The 21,152-nt window shown below is 44.5% G+C and overlaps 1 protein-coding gene across 15 annotated transcripts in view; it reads right to left on the bottom strand.

Annotated features, from left to right (window-relative positions):
- IHO1 (interactor of HORMAD1 1) overlaps positions 1 to 21,152 on the bottom strand; it is a 79,967-nt gene that overhangs the window by 2,666 nt on the left and 56,149 nt on the right. For 7 of the 15 annotated variants that reach the window (XM_039482281.1, XM_039482282.1, XM_039482283.1 and 4 more), the window contains 4 exons: positions 11,603 to 11,760; positions 8,950 to 8,998; positions 5,322 to 5,409; positions 841 to 944 (listed from right to left, as the gene is read on the bottom strand). In XM_039482281.1, coding sequence (XP_039338215.1) covers positions 841 to 944; positions 5,322 to 5,409; positions 8,950 to 8,998; positions 11,603 to 11,760 — 399 coding nt within the window. Of the gene's footprint in view, positions 1 to 3; positions 589 to 840; positions 945 to 5,321; positions 5,410 to 6,095; positions 6,214 to 8,949; positions 11,761 to 21,152 lie in introns of those variants that run through there. The other 8 variants (XM_039482287.1, XM_039482286.1, XM_039482285.1 and 5 more) reach the window with 8 other exon arrangements.

The raw sequence follows: 21,152 nt of genomic DNA, 5'->3' as shown, positions 1-21,152 counted from the left end.
AAAGTAGTCAGCAGAGTAGAAATATTAGGCAACAAACACTAAAAACTCCAACAGTAACATTCAAACCAAAACCCCTTTAGTATTAAATCTTAGATGGTCCACTTAGCTTTCATATCAACCCAAGTATCAGCAGTCGGGATGTTTCTGTGCAGAGCCATGTTTTCAAAAAGCAATATGGTGGTCACATTTCTTTGGGTGGGGTGAATTTCTAATTCACGGTGGTGTCTCCCTATCTTCATGAAGACAACATACCACTTCCTCCTGTGGCTTATTGTTTGCCACAAACATACACTGTGGGGCCCTTCTGGGAATCCAGCTCCATCTAGGCAGCTTAAAGTCTGACATTTCAATCTTGCACCTGTATGACAAGTCATATTTTGCTCCCTCTAAGCCCCTTGTTCTCTCCCTGAGGCCCTGTCTGACCTGACTTTCCACGGGAAGCACGCCCATCCCTCTTTATCGGAGACATACTGCACCAGCATTCTCCAAGCTGCCAGAACCCAGGCCCTTCCAGAGCACAGCTCCCATAGCATTGGGAAATGGGGCGACCACCACGCTGACGGCACTCTGGGACTGGCACCTGCTATCCTGGCGAACAAAAGATCATGATCAACACCCCGGTTTGGATCCCTGCAGGGCAGCGTAATGCACGATTACTAAACGGCAGAGTTAGCCTAGAATTAGCATTTAAATATACATATTTTCCTCTATTAGAATGGTAACTTTCATCTTCATAACCTATCATAGGAAGGCATAATCTAATATATCATTAGAATTTTTTAAGAAATGGGAGAAATTCAGGACCCAGATTCAGCACAACAGATGAATTTCTGAACTTACAGCTGCAAGTCTCCTCTCCATCTCCAGTAATATCTGCTCAATTTGGCTTTTGTCTGTTAGAGCATTCAGCACTGATTCATAGTGGGACTGAGCAGTCTCTTGCACTAAACAAGGAAATTAATAAAAACTGCATTTACTCTTTAATTTGTAAATATGAATAAAATACTGCTTCATTCTTCCCCGGGGGGTTGAATGAAATGCTTTGCTGTGCTACACAATCATAGTGACTGGCCAGCTGAAATCTTCTGGGTCACCAATATAGGACATAAAGTAGTTTCCCCCACACCACAATAATTAGTCTTAACACTATTTCTAATGCCTAATACATGCCAAAGCAAAGTAAGTGTGCAGCTGAAAAATCCTATACAATGTTATACAAAAACTCCATTCTTCTATATAGAACTAAATGTTTCTAATCTAAACACATTCCACAGGGAACTACAGACCGGTCAGCCTCACCTCACTCCCCGGAAAAATCAGGAAGCAGGTGTCACAGAGTGTGGGGGTGTCCGGCCCTGCACCCCTCTTCCTGGGACTCACAGTGACTCTCAGCCAGCCAGTAAAACAGAAGGTTTATTGGACAACAGGAACACAGGATACAGCAGAGCTCGTGTTCCGAGCCAGGACCCCTCACTCTGGCCCTTCTGGGGGTTCAGGGTGTCTGGATTCCAACCTAGGTTCCCCTGCAAACCCACCACCCAGGTCCCAAACCCAAGACTGAAAAACTGACCCCACCCTCCCCACTCCACTCCTTTCCTTTGTCTAGCTTCCTGGCCAGGGGTGTCGACCTCCTCTCCCCCAGGCCTAGCTCATGTTACAGGTTGAATACCTGTCTCTCACCTATCTCCGACAGCCCCTACTCCACCACAGCAGGTCCTCAAGGAATCCATTCTGAAGCACTTGGAGGAGAGGAAGGTGATCAGGAACAGTCAACATGGATTCACTAAGGGCAAGTCATGCCTGACCAACTTGATTGCCTTCTATAATGTAATAATTGGCTCTGTGGATATGGGGAAAGTGGTGGACGTGATATACCTTGACTTTAGCAAAGCTTTTGATACGGTCTCCCACAGTATTCTTGCCAGCAAGTTAAAGAAGTATGGATTGGATGAATGGACTATAAGGTGGATAGAAAGCTGGTTAGATTGTTGGCTGAACGGGTAGTGATCAACGGCTCAATGTCTAGTTGGCAGCCGGTATCAAGCAGAGTGCCCCAGGGGTCGGTCCTGGGTCTGGTTTGTTCAACATCTTCATTAATGATCTGGATGATGGGATGAATTGCACCCTCAGCAAGTTCACAGATGACACTAAGCTGGGGGGAGAGGTAGATATGCTGGAGGGTAGGGATAGAGTCCAGAGTGACCTAGACAAATTAGAGGATTGGGCCAAAAGAAACCTGATGAGATTCAACAAGGACAAGTGCAGAGTCCTGCACTTAGGACGGAAGAATCCCATGCACTGCTACAGGCTGGGGATCGACTGGCTAAGCGGCAGTTCTACAGAAAAGGACCTGTGGATTACAGCGGACAAGAAGCTGGATATGAGTCAGCAGTGTGCCCTTGTTGCCAAGAAGGCTAACGGCATATTGGGCTGTATTAGTAGGGCCATTGCCAGCAGATCGAGGGACATGATCATTCCCCTCTATTCGGCACTGGTGAGGCCACAGCTGGAGTATTGTGTCCAGTTTTGGGCCCCCCACTACAGAAAGGATGTGGACAAACTGGAGAGAGTCCAGCCGGGTGTGTGTGTGTGAACAAAAATGATTAGGGGGCTGGAGCACATGTCTTATGAGGAGAGGCTGAGGGAACTGGACTTATTTAGTCTGCAGAAGAGAAGAATGAGGGGGGATTTGATAGCTGCTTTCAGCTACCTGAAAGGGGGTTCCAAAGAGGATGGAGCTCGGCTGTTCTCAGTGGTGGCAGATGACAGAACAAGGAGTAATGGTCTCAAGTTGCAGTGGGGGAGGTTTAGGTTGGATATTAGGAAACACTATTTCACTAGGAGGGTGGTGAAGCAGTGGAATGGGTTACCTAGGGAGGTGGTGGAATCTCCTTCCTTAGAGGTTTTTAAGGTCAGGCTTGACAAAGCCCTGGCTGGGATGATTTAGTTGGGTTTGGTCCTGCTTTGAGCAGGGGATTGGACTAGATACCTCCTGAGGTCTCTTCCAACCCTGATATTCTATGATTAGCTTGTAGCCCCTAGTGTCTTTAGCCCATAGACCCAAAGGTTTTCTCTCTCGCTTTTCCCAGGGTCATACTGTATTCACAGGCTACTGATGGGCTTTCTTGCTTTTTGCTTCTGCTTCTCCCATTGTTCTTGTCTGATCTCAGTCTCTGAGCGTTCTCACACACCCCTATCCTGTCAACACCCAGTGCAACCCTCAGCCCACCTAGTGCTAGTTTCTGGGCAGACTCTAGTAGGCCTTTGTTTAAAGTGTGGCCCCTTAACTGTCTCTTACAGCTAACTTAACTGACGAGCTCGTACACACATCAGTTTGAACAATGTTTTAACTCAACCCATAACAAGGCTTCACCCAGTTCATGACAATATATTAAAGAAATTATGGATCTGTAGAGGGTTAGGTCAAGAATTAACAATCAACCAGAGATGGGGCAACTAGTTCCTATGTTAAACAACAAGGAGCTAAGAGGACTGTGCCAGTCTTCACCCTGCTTGTTTGTATGACATGTCCCTTTCCCTTGCTCTTTCTTTTGCTTTTGGGATGGGGACTGCGTTTTTCCTTTGTGTATGGAATGTGCACACCATGTGATGTACACTTTCATAATGTAAATAAATCATTTAAATCTTTCTAAAACCTTAGGTCAAACAGGAGTAGCATGTTCTGCTGCTTGGCATTACTCTGGGACTACCAGAGAGCATGGAAATAATTTCTATACAAGAGGTACAGTGAGTGAGGCAAAGGCTCCTACAGAGCATTCCTATGTCATGAGCAGCTGGAGCCACTGAAAACATTAAGTTTTCAATGTAGTGGCAAGCGTTCTGGGCTGATTCTCCTTTATACTAGGGCCCCTTCAGGGCCCCTTTATATTACCGAAGCAATGTAAAAGGATTTTAATGTAAACAAGAATCAAACCAACAAAGAATCCTGTGGCACCTTATAGACTAACAGACGTTTTGCAGCATGAGCTTTCGTGGGTGAATACCCACTTCTTCGGATGCAAGAATCAAACCCCCAGTTTTCCAGCTGTGCAAGCCAATGGGCACTTCACTGTGTAAAGAATGAATTAGACTCTATCTCATTCACCTTTAGAGGGCCATAATGAAGAAGACAGAGTGTCTTTCAGAACCCTGTCTTCCTTAATCCACTCTTTGCTACACAGTAAATGAAGCTGGGCTCCTACAAAGCCATGCTACACCCAATGCAAAATCTTTACTCCACTTTAACTTTCTAGTAGGTAGCAAAGCTGCCCTCCCAGGCACACCCAGTGGAACACAGGCCTCTTTGGAACACTGTCAGGCTGTTTGTTATAAACACTGCTAGCATTAAAAACTACTGCATGATCACCAAGTGGGGCTTTTCATAGGCTCAGAGCTCAGCCACACTGGACTGAATTTTCTCTGGAACATTCCAAAGCACTCTTCCTTATAACGACCTTCTACTTCCAACCACCTCAGGACTAGGTATACTCAAACAGGGCTGTAAACATTTTTCTTATGATGGGGAAAATATATTTCCATTTGCCTCATACTCAGAAATGACTACGATTTCCCCCTCAGACTTAAAAAAACCCCAAAACTTCAAGCAGAGACTAGGCCTGGAAATTTTAATTCTGGTAGATGAAAAGTTTGAGAAAGTTGTGAAAACCTGAAAATGGGTGCTCAGAATGTAATGTTCAGGTAACCTTAATTATAAAGGTCATTAGTATGCCAAGTATTCTAATAACGATCATCATCTACACAGAGCCAAAGATGTGCATAGTGGTTGTCTGTTGAAAAAAAACAACATTTCAGAACTCTGCTTGACACAGCAATAAACAACGTGCATGGATGGCAAATACTGCTAAGGGAAAGATCATGAATGTAGACCAGTGTTTCTCAAACCTGGGACGCCTCTTGTGTAGGGAAAGCCCCTGGCAGGCTGGGCCAGTTTGTTTACCTGCCCAGTCCGCAGGTCCGGCCGATCCCAGCTCCCACTGGCCGCGGTTCACTGCTCCAGGCCAATGGAAGCTGCTGGAAGTGGTGCGGGCCGAGGGACTTACTGGCTGCCACTTCCAGCAGCCCCCATTGGCCTGCAGTGGGGGCTGCGATCGGCCGGACCTGCGGACGGGGCAGGTACACAAACCAGCCCGGCTTGCCAGAGGCTTTCCCTACACAAGTGGTGACCCCAGTTTGAGAAACACTGGTGTAGACAAACCATGATCTTGCACTACTAGGTTTATCTCCCAGCTCGGAGAAAACACACTAACTTCAGCAGTTTGACAATGTCCTCTGCTATTAACAGAAATATAGCAAGTGCTTACAGGTCTTAGAAATGGCTTCCAAGCCATCCAAAATGGATTTATTTCTTGAATCCAAACTTTCTTCAAACTTGTCCAAGTATGTTTGCAACTGCAAAAACCAAGACAAATAAGAAAATTCATGGCCTGTCATCTATTCACTGGCATTACAGTATTTGCAATAAATTGTGAAAACTGAATGGAATGCATCGAAAAGGAGTATTTATTTATAGTTTAAAATGTCATTCAAAAAGGCAATCATTGCATTAAACTAAAAATAAAATTAATGCACTGCAATATTTCTAACCTCTTTATTTTGAATGTTGTAGCTAATTAATTCATTTAATGGTGTGATCTATTGTTATGGTTCACTTAAATGTCATTTCGTATGTAATCAATGTGTGATTAATAGATTTAAATGTAGGATTATAGGAGTATAAGACTGACAAGTATTTAGGAGTGACGAATGTGTATTAGGTATATAAGTGAAGTACGGCTATAATGCAAGGCCTACAGGTTAGGTTCTGTAAGATTTCAGTTTAGCCAAACTACGCCTCAAGCTTAAGGAGACTTGACACGATTGGATGACGTAAGACTGACCCTATGCCAATAAAACCGGAAGATTACTGTAAAAGGTGTGCCAATAGGTAATATTACAGGAAAATAAGCCACAATGTATCTGTTCATCCCGCAAGACACCTGATTGTAACATCACAGAAAATGTTGTTCTGACTGCAGGTTACGATAGGAACATGTTTATGTAAATGTTAATAAGAAAAAGGGGAATTAATAAACAACCTCTGAAAAGCAGGGTACCCCAAAATTCATGGGATGTGGAAGTGCAGATATGGAAAAAGGGGTTGGTGTCATGCTGTCCGGAGTGGCTCACCACCATGAGTGCCCACCGCAGGGCAAGCTGTGAAAAACAGGACAGACATCCCAAATGGATGATGTGTTCTATAATTAGATTTCACCAAGCCAATACGAAATGTGAACTCCTGGATCACTGTACCAGTCTTACCTTGGAGTCACAGACAGTCCCCTTAGACTCTCCAGTCTATCTTGCCACCCAAATTGGACTTAGTGATAGTCTCTTATACCAAAAATCATAAATATTCCAGGTTATTCCCAGTCCCAAGAGACCAGTCACTCACTCAGGCCAAGTTGCATTCTAGATCTCACACCACAGACAACACTGCCAGCCAATTCTATAGTAAGCTAACTATAGGTTTATTAGCTAAGAAAAGGAAAGGAGAGCTATTGAGAGGTTAAAGTAGGTAAAATATATGTACAGGTGAGTCACAGTGTACAATTCCAAATGGTGGCAGAGATATAAAACTTCCAATTTCCCAAAAGTCTTTTCAGAATACCCAGATTGTCTCTTAGGAGCTCTTCTTTGTATCTGGTACCCTTCCCTGTAAGAGCCTAAACAGTCTAGAGATGCAGGATCTTTCCCTGAATCCATAACTTATAGCTTCTTCTCACAGAAAACAAGCTGACAGGGTCACCACCCATGTGGCCTCTTTCTTTGGTTGGTGGAGAGACAGGAGTGCATTTACAGTCTTTGAGCTCTGATACTCATATACAATGACCACTAGCCTTGAAATGTGCACAAATTAGTGCTAAAGTTCTTCCTTTGCATTACACACAGCTTCTTTCTCATTTGATGGGTTATTTCATTACCAGGGTATATACAATGTAAACATTATAACAGGATACATATAAATTAAAACAATGCATGTAATATCCAATAGTTTTTATGAAGTTTAAACACCAAATACATTCTTATACAATTAACAATCATTTTAATATATACTGATATACAAGTGAATTGGCCTGGTGCTTTGGCATGAGCTGGCACCTGTTTACGTAAATGTTAATAATATGTATGTAAGCAGAGTCAGGATGAGCTCTACCCTGACATCTGGTGGTGAATTGTGGCGAGTTGTTGAAAAGAACTTCAGGGGCTGATCTGGTTTGCAGAGGCACCCCCCCCCACCCCACCTAGCATGAGCCCACAGCTGCCCAAATGGTCACTTTGGCTGCTGTGGGATCCCCAGTTTCTCTGTTATTGGGGCAGGAAGAATAAAGTGTTGTTACCCTGATTATGTAAATCAAGGCCAGTGGAACTGTTTTATGACAGAGGGACTCACCATCAACCAAGTACACTCGCTAGACAAGGGACATGGGTTCCAAAACCCTGTGAATAGAGAGAGGCTGGGTACAGGTATTTGTACCTGATGGTGTGGGCCCCTTTTGAGGGCCTAAAACACCAGTTGCGCCTCCTCCTCTCTCCACTGTTGAATAGTAGAGCTAATTTTAATTCCATTAAGAGTCTAGTTACAGGCTGCTGTGCTGAATTCAGTTTAGGCTAATGGTGCACCAGTACTGGGCTCTCCTACTACAAGCAGAAATCACTAAAGAGCTAAAATTACTAAGAGCTGAAATCACTGAGTGCTGTGTTAACTAGTTGGGGAGCCTGAAGATATATTGCTAAGCAGCTGGCAAAGCGGAACGACTCGTGGTGAAGACTGCAGCAGAACCCCATGGAGAGGTGGGGCAGTTGGCCTTGGACCACATAAAGTGCCCCTTAACACCCTGTGTGCTCCTTCTCCCCCCCCCATTTCCACCCAAGTTTGGGGGTGTGTGTGTAAAACTCTGCAAATAAACTTTTGAACTCTGGGGCTGCACTGACCAGAGACAGAGACTTTTAGGTGTTGGACTTTTGGGGTGATCTTTTGGGTTGTTGGGCTTAAGATACTGAGGGGAAAAGGATACTGCCAAACTTACTTGGGGGTGGGTCTTTTGCTCATGGTTTGTGTTATAAACCCTGTTTGTGGTGTTTCCCCAACATAATGCTGCATTGTTTCCCTCCTTTATTAAAATGATTTTGCTACACTAAAACTCTGTGCTTGCAAGAGAAAAAGTATTGCCTCTTAAATGTGCCTGGGGGGTGGTATGTAATTATCCCAGGTCACTGGGTCGGGGCTCGAGCCGGTTTTGCACTGCGTTATTAAAACGGAACCCCTAAATACTGAACCCAGCCTTTGTTGCTGCCAACTCAAATGGGCAGAAGGGTTACATGTAAATAGGAAAAAGGGGAACTAAGAGAACAACCTCTGGAAAGCGGGGCACCGCAAAATGTATGGGGTGTGGAAGTACAGATAGATAAAAGGAGGTTGGAACCCCATGCATATGCACAAGGTGTTAGGAGTAGTCAGAACAACAAACAGTTTCCTGGTAGGGAGAGGGTGGGAAGACTCCAAGAGAAGACCTCAGCAGGAACTACCCTTCTATCATGATCACCCGTTGAGAGATCCATCAGACTCTGTAATGGCTCTGGGTATGTGAGTATGAATATGGCATTGGCTATTGCTTGGGCTCTCTCAGGTTGCGTAGATGGGTATATGCATTTAGCTTATTATACAAACAAGATTTTTTACTTGTAATTGTGTTTGTGGTCACTGTATTCATTCTTTGTGTGCTCTTAAGAGTCTCCAAATCTGAGAGAATTGTAAAGGGTAACTCACCCTATTGATCTGAAAACTGTAGTGTCACAGGAGCTGAGCTCACGCCCTATGGACACAGTTTAATGCAGAACCACAATTCAGTTTTAGATAAAGGCTACAACTTGGCATTTGGATTTACTTACCCCCTGAATGCTTTCTTTGACACTGGAAATAAAGGTGCTTAAAACTTCACTAAAATGGAAACACAGACCATAAAATAGGTATGCAAACAATACTGAAACAATTAGAAATGAGAAAGCTTAGGGGGATCATGAGGCATGAAACATTGCAAGACATAATGCAGAATAAGAGACTTTGTCCTTCACCCCTTAAAATCACCTTACTTTCATTAGAAAAACCTCAGTGGTCTTACCTCTGACAAAGATTTTTTAAAAATCTTCCCACTCTTGCTTTAGCACTAGTACAACTCCAAAGATGCTAGCAATGGGAACTGTGGACTGGCTATTAGCATTTTTACCAACATGCTGTCAGCTCAGAATAGGACTACACAAGATGATGGTGAAATGCTTGCAGATGGTCTACACTAGAGCAGCAACAGTGCTGAAGCAATTGTAGGAAAATTTCAGAAAATCTTCAGTGTAGACGAGGCCAGTGTCAGGAAGAACTGTAACAGAGGGTAACAAAGGCCTTTCATCTGAACGACTGAATGTGTTTTCTGTAAATTAATCTACCTCTTTGATGTGCGCTAGCCAATCAGAATTCATATGCTTTTCATGATTAACCTATCAAGGGCAAAATGCAAAGACTGTTGCTAAGCAAAGAGCTACCTTGTCTCCCTTTCTCAGGATTCAGATAACTTTGGATTGATCATCTATGAACTCAAACTGCAGCATCCAAAAGGGCAGGGGAGGCAGAGTCTAATAACCTATGGGTAGGTAGGTGCACTGAAATAGTTCTATTGCTAGGGAAAAGAGGAGGGCCCTTGCAATAGTCAAACTGGTGGGGATACAACTTGATACATTATCATATTTAACTTTACAATGATGATGATTATTACTATAAATATTGTCTAATTCTTGGAGTGAGTTTTCCCCTTGCAATATATACAACTCTACATCCCTTGCTGAAGTTCCACTGGGGATATTACCCCTTCCCCTCCCTCTCCCTGCACTTAGAAGTTCAGCAAGGAGCTCACTCAGGTACTAGGTTGATAGGTGGGTGCTATGTTAAAACCTAAAATAGATTAGGTAGAATCTTTACAGGCCTTCCTTTTGTTTGCCTAGTTATTTCTCTTTCTAACAAAAGTGATCTAGAAATGTGATGAAAACATTGTTCCAAAATTGGTTCCCTTTGATAGCAAACTTCTCCTACTCCAGTGAGAGGCAGAAGATCTGATCACATACAATACACTCCAGGGGGATAATTACACTGATTGAAGGAAGGCTGGACTTCAGGACACATTTTAGTACCATGGGCATCCTAGAATGACTTGAAAACCATGAATTGACAAAGTTACCGTGCCCTTGATTTTGCCAAGTTTCTGAGTTTAAATAAGGCTGCAAGTCTATTGTGGGATCACTTCACTTTACAAATTACAACACTTCTTTAAAAACACTTGGACAGATACTGTACTTACCAGAACATATTCTCTCCTCTGAGAGGGACAATTATACTTACCTGTAATTCAACTCACTGGCTGACTATAGCCGAGAAGGAACTGACTAGAAGGTTCTGGCGGCTGAGGTAGTGGCAGCAAGTACTGTGCAACTGGGCAATAAAGGGAAGACTTATGCATTATCCACTGTCTCAGAGGATCAAAAATCTTTGAGCCAGGGGTGGCTGGGCGCTGTGACCCAAGAGTAATAACACTGTGCAGATGGCATCTTTTAAAAAACATCTTCTTTGGAACTTATGGAAAACCAAAACTGATTCACAGAATAAACAAAACAGAATTCAGAACTTTGCCTAAACATTTAAAATTCAATATTTGCACATCCCTTTATTCACACATATACAATTCTTACTCTCACTTAATAGGAACTAGAATTTCAAATTTTGTATTATCAGAGACCTTTAAAAATATCTCAGGAGAAAGTCAGTGACATACAAACCTGATTTGATTAAAGGCTTTCCACAAAACGTAGTTCACCTAGGACTCATTTTTCATATTTTCTCATTTTTTTAATGAAATACACAGAGCTAGGAATTATTTCTCAGCCTTTGGAGAACTTGTCATTCTTTGTACTGAAGACTGAAGCCCTTACTTTGCTCAACAAAACCTGATAGGATTAGCATGTACCTGAGCATCTTTAGTACATGATAAAGAGCTTATTAGGAAATGAAGGTGGTCTCAGCAGAAAATACAGCTCTAATCATCTTGCATACAAAATAAAAATGGTATAGGTGTACATTTTTAAATATGTAATTATAATCCTATTCAGTTCCACACAAATGTCCCTAGCAATCTCCTTCTTTATTCTATATGTAAATGCTGATGCATTGAGCCGTTTGATCACTCACAACACAACCCTTTGAATGTAGAGAAATATGGCTTTTCACGGGGAATCTGCATGGAATAAAATCTGCTGAAAGATGAAGGTAAATTCAGGTAAAATCTTTACACTTCCTTATGGTTTATTGACAGAAGTGTTATATAAATCTACATTGTAAGTATAACACTCTCCAGCCTGTGACGTCTTCCAATCAGAGAACATCTACAAACATAAATGACACCTTTCCTGCAGGAATGTGCAGCTTGGTCATATTACTGGTTGTTTTTGCTATGAGAATGCCAGCTGCCTTCATAATCACAGTTTGTAATGGATTCTTGCATACCTGTCATGTTTGTCCTTTATTTTTTTCTTATTCACTTCAAACTGCTCCAAGACATTCTTGAGCTTTCCAACACCAAAATTAAACGAACCCTTTTCCTTTTCATCGCCACCAAACAACTGAGGTTTTGTCTGGTACTTCGTAAAAATACTGGGCTCGCTCTGTTGTGTCAAAAAGGAAAAAATGACAATATTTAAGGAACAAAAATATTCAGAACATTAATTAGAAAAAACATACATGCACCAAATTCTCTGCAGACCGTGGGGCACCACAGTGACTGGGTGTGGCAGGCTGGATTGGACAGACAGATTAAGAATCTAATGAGATTCTTGGTTCACATGCAGTAGCTACATCAACTTCCTGCAGAAGGGAATGAAGGCTGGCTGTATTCCCATCAGACAAAAGCAGGTGAAACTTTACTTAGATTGTACTTTATAAAAAGAAAGCTTCCCTTATTTTGCTCTGTGCAGTGCGCTGTATTGGTTGCTGTTGCCAAACACACCAGATATGTGCAAGGAAAAAACATATGCTGCACTGCTGGACAGTACAGGCTTGAAATGATGAAAGCACAGCAAGTTCAGGGGAGGAAAAGCAGTGAAAGAATTCAAGTTCCCACAGTGAGGTATGCTGTAAATTATTTAACTTAAATAGCTGATGCTGAGCTTCCTACTAAATGACAACATTTTGCTGGCATGTAAACATCACCCCAATATTCTAGCATTATACACTGGAAGCCAGTTTTTAATATGCTTCAATATGGGTTTGAGGACAAGATTTTTAATGTTTAATATTTAAGGAGCAAAAACCTCCTTCTCATCCTACAAACTTTCCAAACACTATGCTGAGCAAAATGGAATCAACTTTCCCTTAAATTTTAATTTAATCTGAATGCAAATCACACCAAATTGCCCTCTTTCATCTTGAAGAGAGAATTTCCTTTTCCATGTTGGATGAAAAGCTACTGCAGTCAATGGAGGGAGACTTTAGCAAACTGCAGAGGGGTCAGAAAGAGGCTAGAACTGAATTATTGCCTTAGACCACAAACTGGCACAATGACTCTTCGCTTATCTCTAATGACAAGTGTCTTTATTTTGATCCTCAAGTATGTACTAACAGTATAAGTGCTATTTGAGTATGAATAATATGATTGCACATGATAATCTGTTATAAAAAGCATGTGAGAAATACCTAGAACATACAGGCTCACTCTCTCTGAAAATCAATGACGTCTGCTATAATATAATGAACAGCAATGGGTAAATAAATGTTCAGTCTGTGGAAGTAAATCAGAACAACTCTGGACATTTAATTTGTCATGAATCCATCTCTCTTCCATGAAGCCTTATGAACAGAAACACATCATTGTCCACAGAAGGAATAACTGATATTTTAGCTTAAATGTCTGGTCTAAATGCATTCATGCTTGGAATAATTTTACATTATTTTAGTAACTGAAACGAAAAAATCAAATAAAATACCTACCCCATTAACAGAGAATCTAACATAAATTACATGTTCTTAGCTGATCAGTCATATGCTTTTGTGACAGTGTGTATAAACCCCTCACAGGACACAGGGGCAGTTCTATGTTTTTTGCTGCCCCAAGCACAGCAGTCACGCGGATTCAGAGGCGTTTCTGAGGGTGATCTGTCGGTCCCGTGCCTTCTGCGTATCCGCCGCCAAAGCCACGGGAGCGGCAGAAGGCTGCCTGGAGCTGCCCCTAACTGGACAAGAGGGGGTTAAGGATCAACTCTGGCCTCAGAAGGCCTCGCCCCGCCGCTTGTGCTGAGCATGCTCAGGTTGGAAGCAGGCTTAAAAGGCAGCCAGACAGGGCTGGCAGTCAAGGGAAAAGAATGTCCTCTGGGAGCTCCAGTGGAGATGTGGCCAGATCCCATGCCAAGCCAGGGAACAGGGAAGCTACGGCATCAGAGATTGGGACCAGGTAGGGTGACCAGATGAGAGGGAGAAAATATCGGGACACATGGGGCAGGAGGGGGGGGTCTGCCAGGGGAGAAGAAGAAGAAGAAGAAGAAGAAGGAAAAAAAAAGAAAGGCGAGTGCTGCTGGTGGACCAGCGAGGGGAAAAAAAAAAAGCTGAGCGCTGCTGGCGGAGCAGCAATAAATCATAGAATCATAGGGTTGGAAGGGACCTCAAGAGATCATCTAGTCCAACCCCCTGCTCAAAGTAGGACCAATCCCCAAATGGCCACCTCAAGGATTGAACTCACAACTCTATGTTTAGCAGGCCAATGCTCAAACCACTGAGCTATCCCTCCCCCCAAATAAATAAATAAATAAATAAATAAATAAATAAAAAGGTGAGTGCTGCCGGCGGAACGAAATATCGGCACAAATTGCGTCCTGACCAAAGATCAGTCAGGATGCGGGACAAACACCTAAATATTGGGAGGGTCCCGATTTTATCAGGACGTCTGGTCACCCTAGGAGCAGGGCAGGAAGCCCGGAAGGAAGTGCTCCCCAGGGACGGACGGTGGCTGTCTGGGATGCAGAGGAAGGTAGAAAGTGACCCAGAGAAGTAGACTGGAGGCTGACACAAGGCATCTCGGGGTGAGCGAAGATGAACCAGTCTTTCAGGGCTCTGAGTCAGAACCCAGTGGAGTGGGAGGGCCCTAGTTTCGCTACCCCACCAAGAACTGCACCTATTTGGTGAAGCTGCTGCCCATGACCTGGACCCACCAGGCAGGGTTGCCACTGGGAACTGTACTTGTTAGGTGGAGCTGCCCCAGAGAGCGACACCCACAAGGAGAGATTGTCGCCAGAGGCGAACTATTGGGTGTAAATACAACCTTGGGCTCCAACCACTAGGCAGAAGATGCTGCCTGCTGTCCACAGCTTCTTTCAGCTAGTAATAAAAAAAAAATCTTCCTACTACATCAAAAAGCATTTCTGTTTCACCAGCAACTAACATTTTCTTGCGTGCTGTATATCTTATTACTTTATTACACCTCTAACTCGATATAACGCTGTCCTCGGGAGCCAAAAAATCTTACCACGTTATAGGTGAAACTGCGTTATATCGAACTTGCTTTGATCCACCAGAGTGCGCAGCCCCGCCCCACAGGAGCACTGCTTTACCGCGTTATAGCCAAATTTGTGTTATATCAGGTCGTGTTATATCGACCTTGAGGTGTATTTGTGTTGTGGTAGTGCCTGATCAAGCTTGGAGCCCCACTGTGCTAGACACAATGGTTACTTACCTTTTGTAACTGTTGTTCTTCAAGCTGTGCTGCACATGTCCATTCCACACTTGGTATGTCCACACCCCATGCACAGTCACCAGAAAATTTTCCCTCAGAGGTACCTGTCAGGAGAGCTTGAGAACCCTCTGCTGCTGGCCGCACCAGTATAAATGGCTCATCTCCCTTAACTCCCAGCCTTGCACCCCAGAACTATCCCATCTTACACTGCTCAAGGCTCCCTTGGGCAGTGCAAATTCATTAAGTAGTTCGCCACTCAATGTGGAATGGACATATACTAGCCTTTATAATCTGAGCTGAGATTGCCCAAGCACTTCAACCAAAACCACACTATTTTAGGTAAATATAAAACAGATTTATTAACTACAGAAAGATGGATTTTAAGTGATTATAAGTAGCAGGCATAGAAATTAGAGTTGGTTACTTAAGAAACAAAAATAAATGTGCAGTCTAAATTCTCACTTCAACTAAACAAGATTTGAATCAAGCAGCGTCTCAACCTAACGAATGGTACAAGCAGCTTAGAGTTCCTCTATACACAGACTGTACCACCTTCCATTCTGGGACCAATCTTCCCCAGTTCAAAGTCTTTCTTCCAGACATTCTTCCAGGTGTTGAGATGGGGGGGAGGGGAAGAGGACATGTGATGATATCACTACCCCTCTTTTATACTTTCTTCTGGCTGCTAGAAAGATCCTTGCTGTGACATGGGTTAGTCCACCTCCATGGTGTACATGCCTTCTCTAAGAAGCCTTGGGGATAGTGGATTTTTTTTGATGGGCCATCAATATACGTATGGCTACTCCTTGTTGCAACTGAAAGCTGGCTGTGGGCGTTCCCAACCTCACAACATATTTCAGTAACATATATAGCAATACTTCATAACTTCACAAACAATGGTAGTTCATGCAATCCAACAGGATATTAATGTGAAGCAGATCAAGACTTTTAAAATGATACCTCACAAGGTATATTTTGTACAAAACATATAATCTTTTGATAGTGGTGAACATGAGGGCTCCAGGTTGCTACTTTGAAGTACAGAGTGTCACACATCTCATTAGAAAAAAACAAAACAGTTATCCACACAAGGGTGGAAAGCTGATATTGCTGCCAGGTGAACCTTGCTGGAGGAAATTGCTAACCCTTGTTGTTTCAGGTGCAACAGATAGTTTAATATTCATTGGAGGGACAACTGTGTCAGCGAGACTCCAGTTCAACAGCCAGATAGAGAACCACCTCCATTTTGACAGGTAGGCAGCCCTGGTGGAGGGCTTTCTGCTACTTAGTAAGACCTGGCAAACTTGCTCCGAGCAAGCCTTCTCCCTGGGATTTAGCCATGGAGTTTGCAGGCTATTAAATGAAGGAATTGCAGGTTCAGATGGAAAAGCAGACAATGGTTTTAGGAAATCAAATCTAGGTGCAAAAGGAGTGAAACTGGAGTTGCCACTGAGAGATCCAGAAAAGCGGAGAACCAGGGCTTGCAGGGCCACATTTATGCTAATAATATAACATGAGCATTATCCCACTTGATCTTTTGTAGCACTCTGTTTAGGAGTGGGATTGGGGAAAAAACATAATAAAGCTTTCTTGTCCAGGGTAGCAGGAAGGCGTCTGTGATAGAGCCTGGACTGTGGCATTGCATGGCTGATGGCATTTTCTGTTGGACTTGTTTGGAAATAGGTCTATTTGGGGAGTCCCCCGCTGCTGGAAAATACATCTGGCTACATCTGGGCAGAGAGACCACTCGTGGTGACTTGAAAATGATCTGCTATCTTGTTCTGTACCCTTGGAAGGTAAGAGGCCTCAAGGTTGATCAAATGGGCTATGCAAAATTCCCACAGGTGAATTGCTTCCTGACAATGGCGGGATGAGTGAGCTCCTTCCTGCCTGCTGAGGTAAAATATTGCTGCAGTGTTGTCTGTAAGAACAAGCAGGTTTCTCCCTCTGATATAAGGTAGGAAAGCCTGATAGGCCAGATTAATCACTCTGAGCTCTCAGATGTTGAAATGAAGAGTGAGATCCCTCAAGGACCACAGGCCCTGATTTTGGAGGGGCCCCCATTGAGCTTCTGACCCTAGAAATGATGTATCTGAGACCAGTGTCATTGAAGGCTGAGGGTGAAGGAAGGGAATGCCCGCACAGAACAGTGAGGGGTCAATCATCAACTCAATGAAATTAGAACCTGCAAAAAGCTACTGTGACCAGTGTCGAGATGATGGTGATGTGGCAAGTAAACCGAGGCCAGCCATGTCTGGAGGGCCTGAGGTGCAGCCTTGTGTTTTGTACTACATAAACATAAACAAGGCCATGTGCCCCAGGAGCTTCAGACAGCTTTGAGCTGTTGTGATAGACATCAAGATTCATCCTATCACGAGAGATTGAATAGATTGGAATCTTGACTCTGGAAGGAACACAGTCCCTATAAGCTCTATCCTCTGTACAGGGTAAAGTGTAGACTTGTTTGTGCTGATCAGCAGGCCTAGGTCTTTGAAGGTTGACTGGATGAGTCGAATGCTGGATATAACCTGAGCTTTGGACCAGCCCTTGACTAGCCAGTCGTGCAGGTAAGGGTTGACCTGCGCTCCTACTCTTATCAGGAACGCTGCTACCATAGCCACACATTCTGTGAACCCCTTGGGAGCTTCAGACTGGCCAAACTGGTAATGTGAGTGCTTTATATGAACCTTAGAAACTTTCTGTGACCGTAGTATATTGACACATGTAAATAGGCATCTCTTAAATCAAGGGCAGTGTACCAGTCTACAGAATCCAGTGAGGGATTGATGGATGCCAGGACAACCATGCAAAACTATCTTTTTGAGATAATTGTTGAGCTAACACAAGTCGAAAATAAGTCTGAGCGTGCCCCTTGTTTTTGGGATTAGGAAATAACAGAAGTAGAAGCCCTTCCCTCTTAAACGCTGTAGAACCTCCTCTAGGGCTCCCATGAGAAGAAGAGATTGGACATCCTGAACCAGAAGCTCCTCATGAAGAGGGACAGGGAGGGATGATGTGAAGGAGGGGCAGAAATAAACTGGAGCATGTATCCTACTTCCACTCAATGGTCCCTGGCGGTAGGGACCAAGCACTGAGGAAATGGGTACGGTAGTTTGCAAACAGAGGACAAATGGGGTCTGGCATCCTGGAAACTAGTACGGGATCCTTGGTCATCCCATCAGGATGCCTGCTTAGCACCCCCTGGATGTCGGGGGCGGGGCAGGCTTTGATGTAGGGGCAGAAGGAGGAAGTGCTCTATGCTTATAACCCCTACTCTGCTTTCTCTGCAGGTCCTGTCAGATAGCTGGGCAGGAATACCAGAGGGTTGTTGAGGGCTGAAGTGCTTCCTGGAAGGGGCTGGGGTGTACAACCCAAGGAACCTTAGGGTTGCCCTTGAGTCCTATAACCCATGGAGTTTAGCATCAGTCTGCTCCAAAAAGAGCGTGGATCCCTCATACAGCAGGTCCTGCACAGTTTGTGGGACCTCCTGTGGAGGCCCAGAGGACTGCAACGAGGAGCTCCTGCGCATGGCCACTGCCGAAACCATGGACCTGGCAGGTGAGTCAGCTGCATCTAGAGCAGTTTGCAGCAATGCCCTCGCCACCGATTTCCCCTCATCCACAACTGAGGAGAACTCCTGTCTAGCATCTTCTGGCAGCAGGTCTTTAAATTTTAGCATGGAATTCCATACCTTAAAGTCACACCTGCCCAAAAGTTCATGCTGGTTGGCAGTCTGGAGTTGCAAACACCCCACCGCCTCCCCAGTGGAATAAACTCTTCTACCAAAGAGGTCCGGAGTTTTTTGTTGTTGTGTATTTTGATTTTGTGGTTGCACTCTGACTATCTCGCTCTAATTGGCAGCAGATACTACCAGACACTGGGGGGTGGTGAGGATGGGAGAAAGGAATTCATAACGGTGAGAGGGCACACAAAATTTGCACTCAGCCTTTTAGAAGTGGGGGCAAGTGATGCAGGGGTCTGCCACAGTGCCATAATGGGGTCCATAATGGCCTCATTGACAGGTGTAGTCAATCTGGAAGGACCTGCTGTGGCCAAAATGTCAATCAGGCAGCGTGAGGATTGTTTTACTTCTTCTACCTGTATGTCCAGGCTTAAGGCAACCCCCTTTAACAATTCTTAGTGTGCCTTATAGTCATCCGAGGAAGACAAAATGCCCTCTGCTGAGACTGCCTCACCAGGGGACGAGGAAGAGGAGGCCAGCACTGGCTGGGATTGCTCTTCCTCCATTTCTTGACCTGCAGGATCTTGCTGATTTAGCTTTTGATGTCTGGTACTGGAGTCGGGAATGGGTGCTGCCTGGTGGGTAGGTGCAATATTTCTCTCTGAGGCCACCAAGTAGGAATGCCTGGAATATGATATGGAAACTGAGGGAAAGCCGCACAGATTCCAGAAAGGCCATTGGACAGGCATAGGCCCCTAGTGACCTCCTGGCCAAGTACTCGATGGTACTCCTGGGGAGGGGTCTGTGATAGGGTCGTAGTGCCTTGAGGAGGGATAGCGAGGGTGGCTCTGATGGTGGGAGACACAGGACCCAGTCTCTGACGTGGAGGAAGACCACTCTCCTTCTGCTGACCACAAAGGTGCTGTTCCCAATGGTGCCAGTGACTAGTGCCAAGGTGGAGAAGCATGCAGAGTGGTGAGCGTCGCAGGTTTCCCCATTAACGGTATTGAAGGGCAAGCTGTCAGAGGTACATGGGCTGGCACAGCTAGTTCCCCCACATCTGGCAGCACTTATAGTGCCGAATCTTGAACTGCCAGTGATACTGGCACCCATAGGGCTAGAAGATCTCAGGCGCTGCAAATGCCTCCAGCGTGGTCAATAATGATCTGGAAAAATGGGTAAACAGTGAGGTGGCAAAATTTGCAGATGATACAGTATCCCCGTACAGAAGATAGAGTTTATAGGATGATACAAAACTTCTCAAGATAGTTAGGTCCAAAGCAGATTGCGAAGAGCTACAAAAGGATCTCTCAAAACTGGGTGACTGGGCAACAAAATGGCAGGTGAGTTTATAGGGGCTGTGTTCCTTTCAGAGTCAAGATTCCAATCTATTCAATCTCTCGTGACAGACATCAAGATTGATCCTATCACAACACTATCACAATGTTGATAAATGCAAAGTAATGCACATTGGAAAACATAATCCCAACTATACATATAAAATGATGGGGTCTAAATTAGCTGTTACCACTCAAGAGAGAGATCTTGGAGTCATTGTGGATAGTTCTCGGAAAACATCCACTCAATGTGCAGCGGCAGTCAAAAAAGTGAACAGAATGTTGGGACTCATTAAGAAAGGGATAGATAATAAGACAGAAAATATTGCCTCTATATAAATCCATGGTACGCGCATATCTTGAATACTGCGTGCAGATGTGGTTGCCCCATCTCAAAAAAGATATACTGGAATTGGAAAAAGTTCAGAAAAGGGCAACAAAAAAGATTAGGGGTATGGAACTGCTTCCGTATGAGGAGTGATTAATCAGACTGGGACTTTTCATCTTTGAAAAGAGATGACTAAGGGGGGATACAATAGAAGACTATAAAATCATGACTTGTGTGGAGAAAGTAAATAAGGGAGTATTATTTACTCCTTCTCATAACACAAGAACTAGGGGCCACCCAATGAAATTAATAGGCAGCGGGTTTAAAACAAACAAAAGGAAGTATTTCTTCACACAACACACAGTCAACCTGTGGAACTCTTTGCCAGAGGATGTTGTGAACGCCAAGACTATAACAGGGTTAAAAAAAGAACTGGATACATTCATGGAGGATTGGTCCATCAATGGCTATTAGTCAGGATGGGCAGGGATGGTGCCCCTAGCCCAGGAGTGGGCAAACTTTTTGGCCTGAGAGCCACATCTGGGTATGGAAATTGTATGGCAGGCCATGAATGCTCACAAAATTGGGGGTAGGGGTGCAGGAGGGCATGAGGGCTCCGGCTGGGAGTGCAGGCGCTGGAGTGGGGCTGGGGATGAGGAGTTGGGGGTGCAGAAGGGTGCTCCGAGCTGGGACCAAGGGGTTCGGAGGGCAGGAGGGGATATCAGGGCTGGGGCAGGAGGTTGGGGCACAGGAGGGAGTCGGGGGCAGACTCCGGGTGACGCTTACCTCAAGCAGCTCCCAGAAATAGCAGCATGTCCACCCTATGGCTCCTATGTGGAGGCACAGCCAGGCAACTCCGTGCACTGCCCTGTGCACAGCTGTCACCCCTGCACCTCCCATTGGCTGCAGTTCCCACCCAATGGGAGCTGCAGGGGTGGCGCTTGGGGTGGAGGCAGCATGCAGAGCCCCCTGGCTGCCCCTGTGCATAG

Source organism: Mauremys reevesii, linkage group 7 (genome assembly GCF_016161935.1).
Source record: "Mauremys reevesii isolate NIE-2019 linkage group 7, ASM1616193v1, whole genome shotgun sequence".
Taxonomy (NCBI): domain Eukaryota; kingdom Metazoa; phylum Chordata; order Testudines; family Geoemydidae; genus Mauremys; species Mauremys reevesii.
Note: the sequence above shows the minus strand (reverse complement) of the source record. Positions and strands in the feature narration are given on the sequence as shown.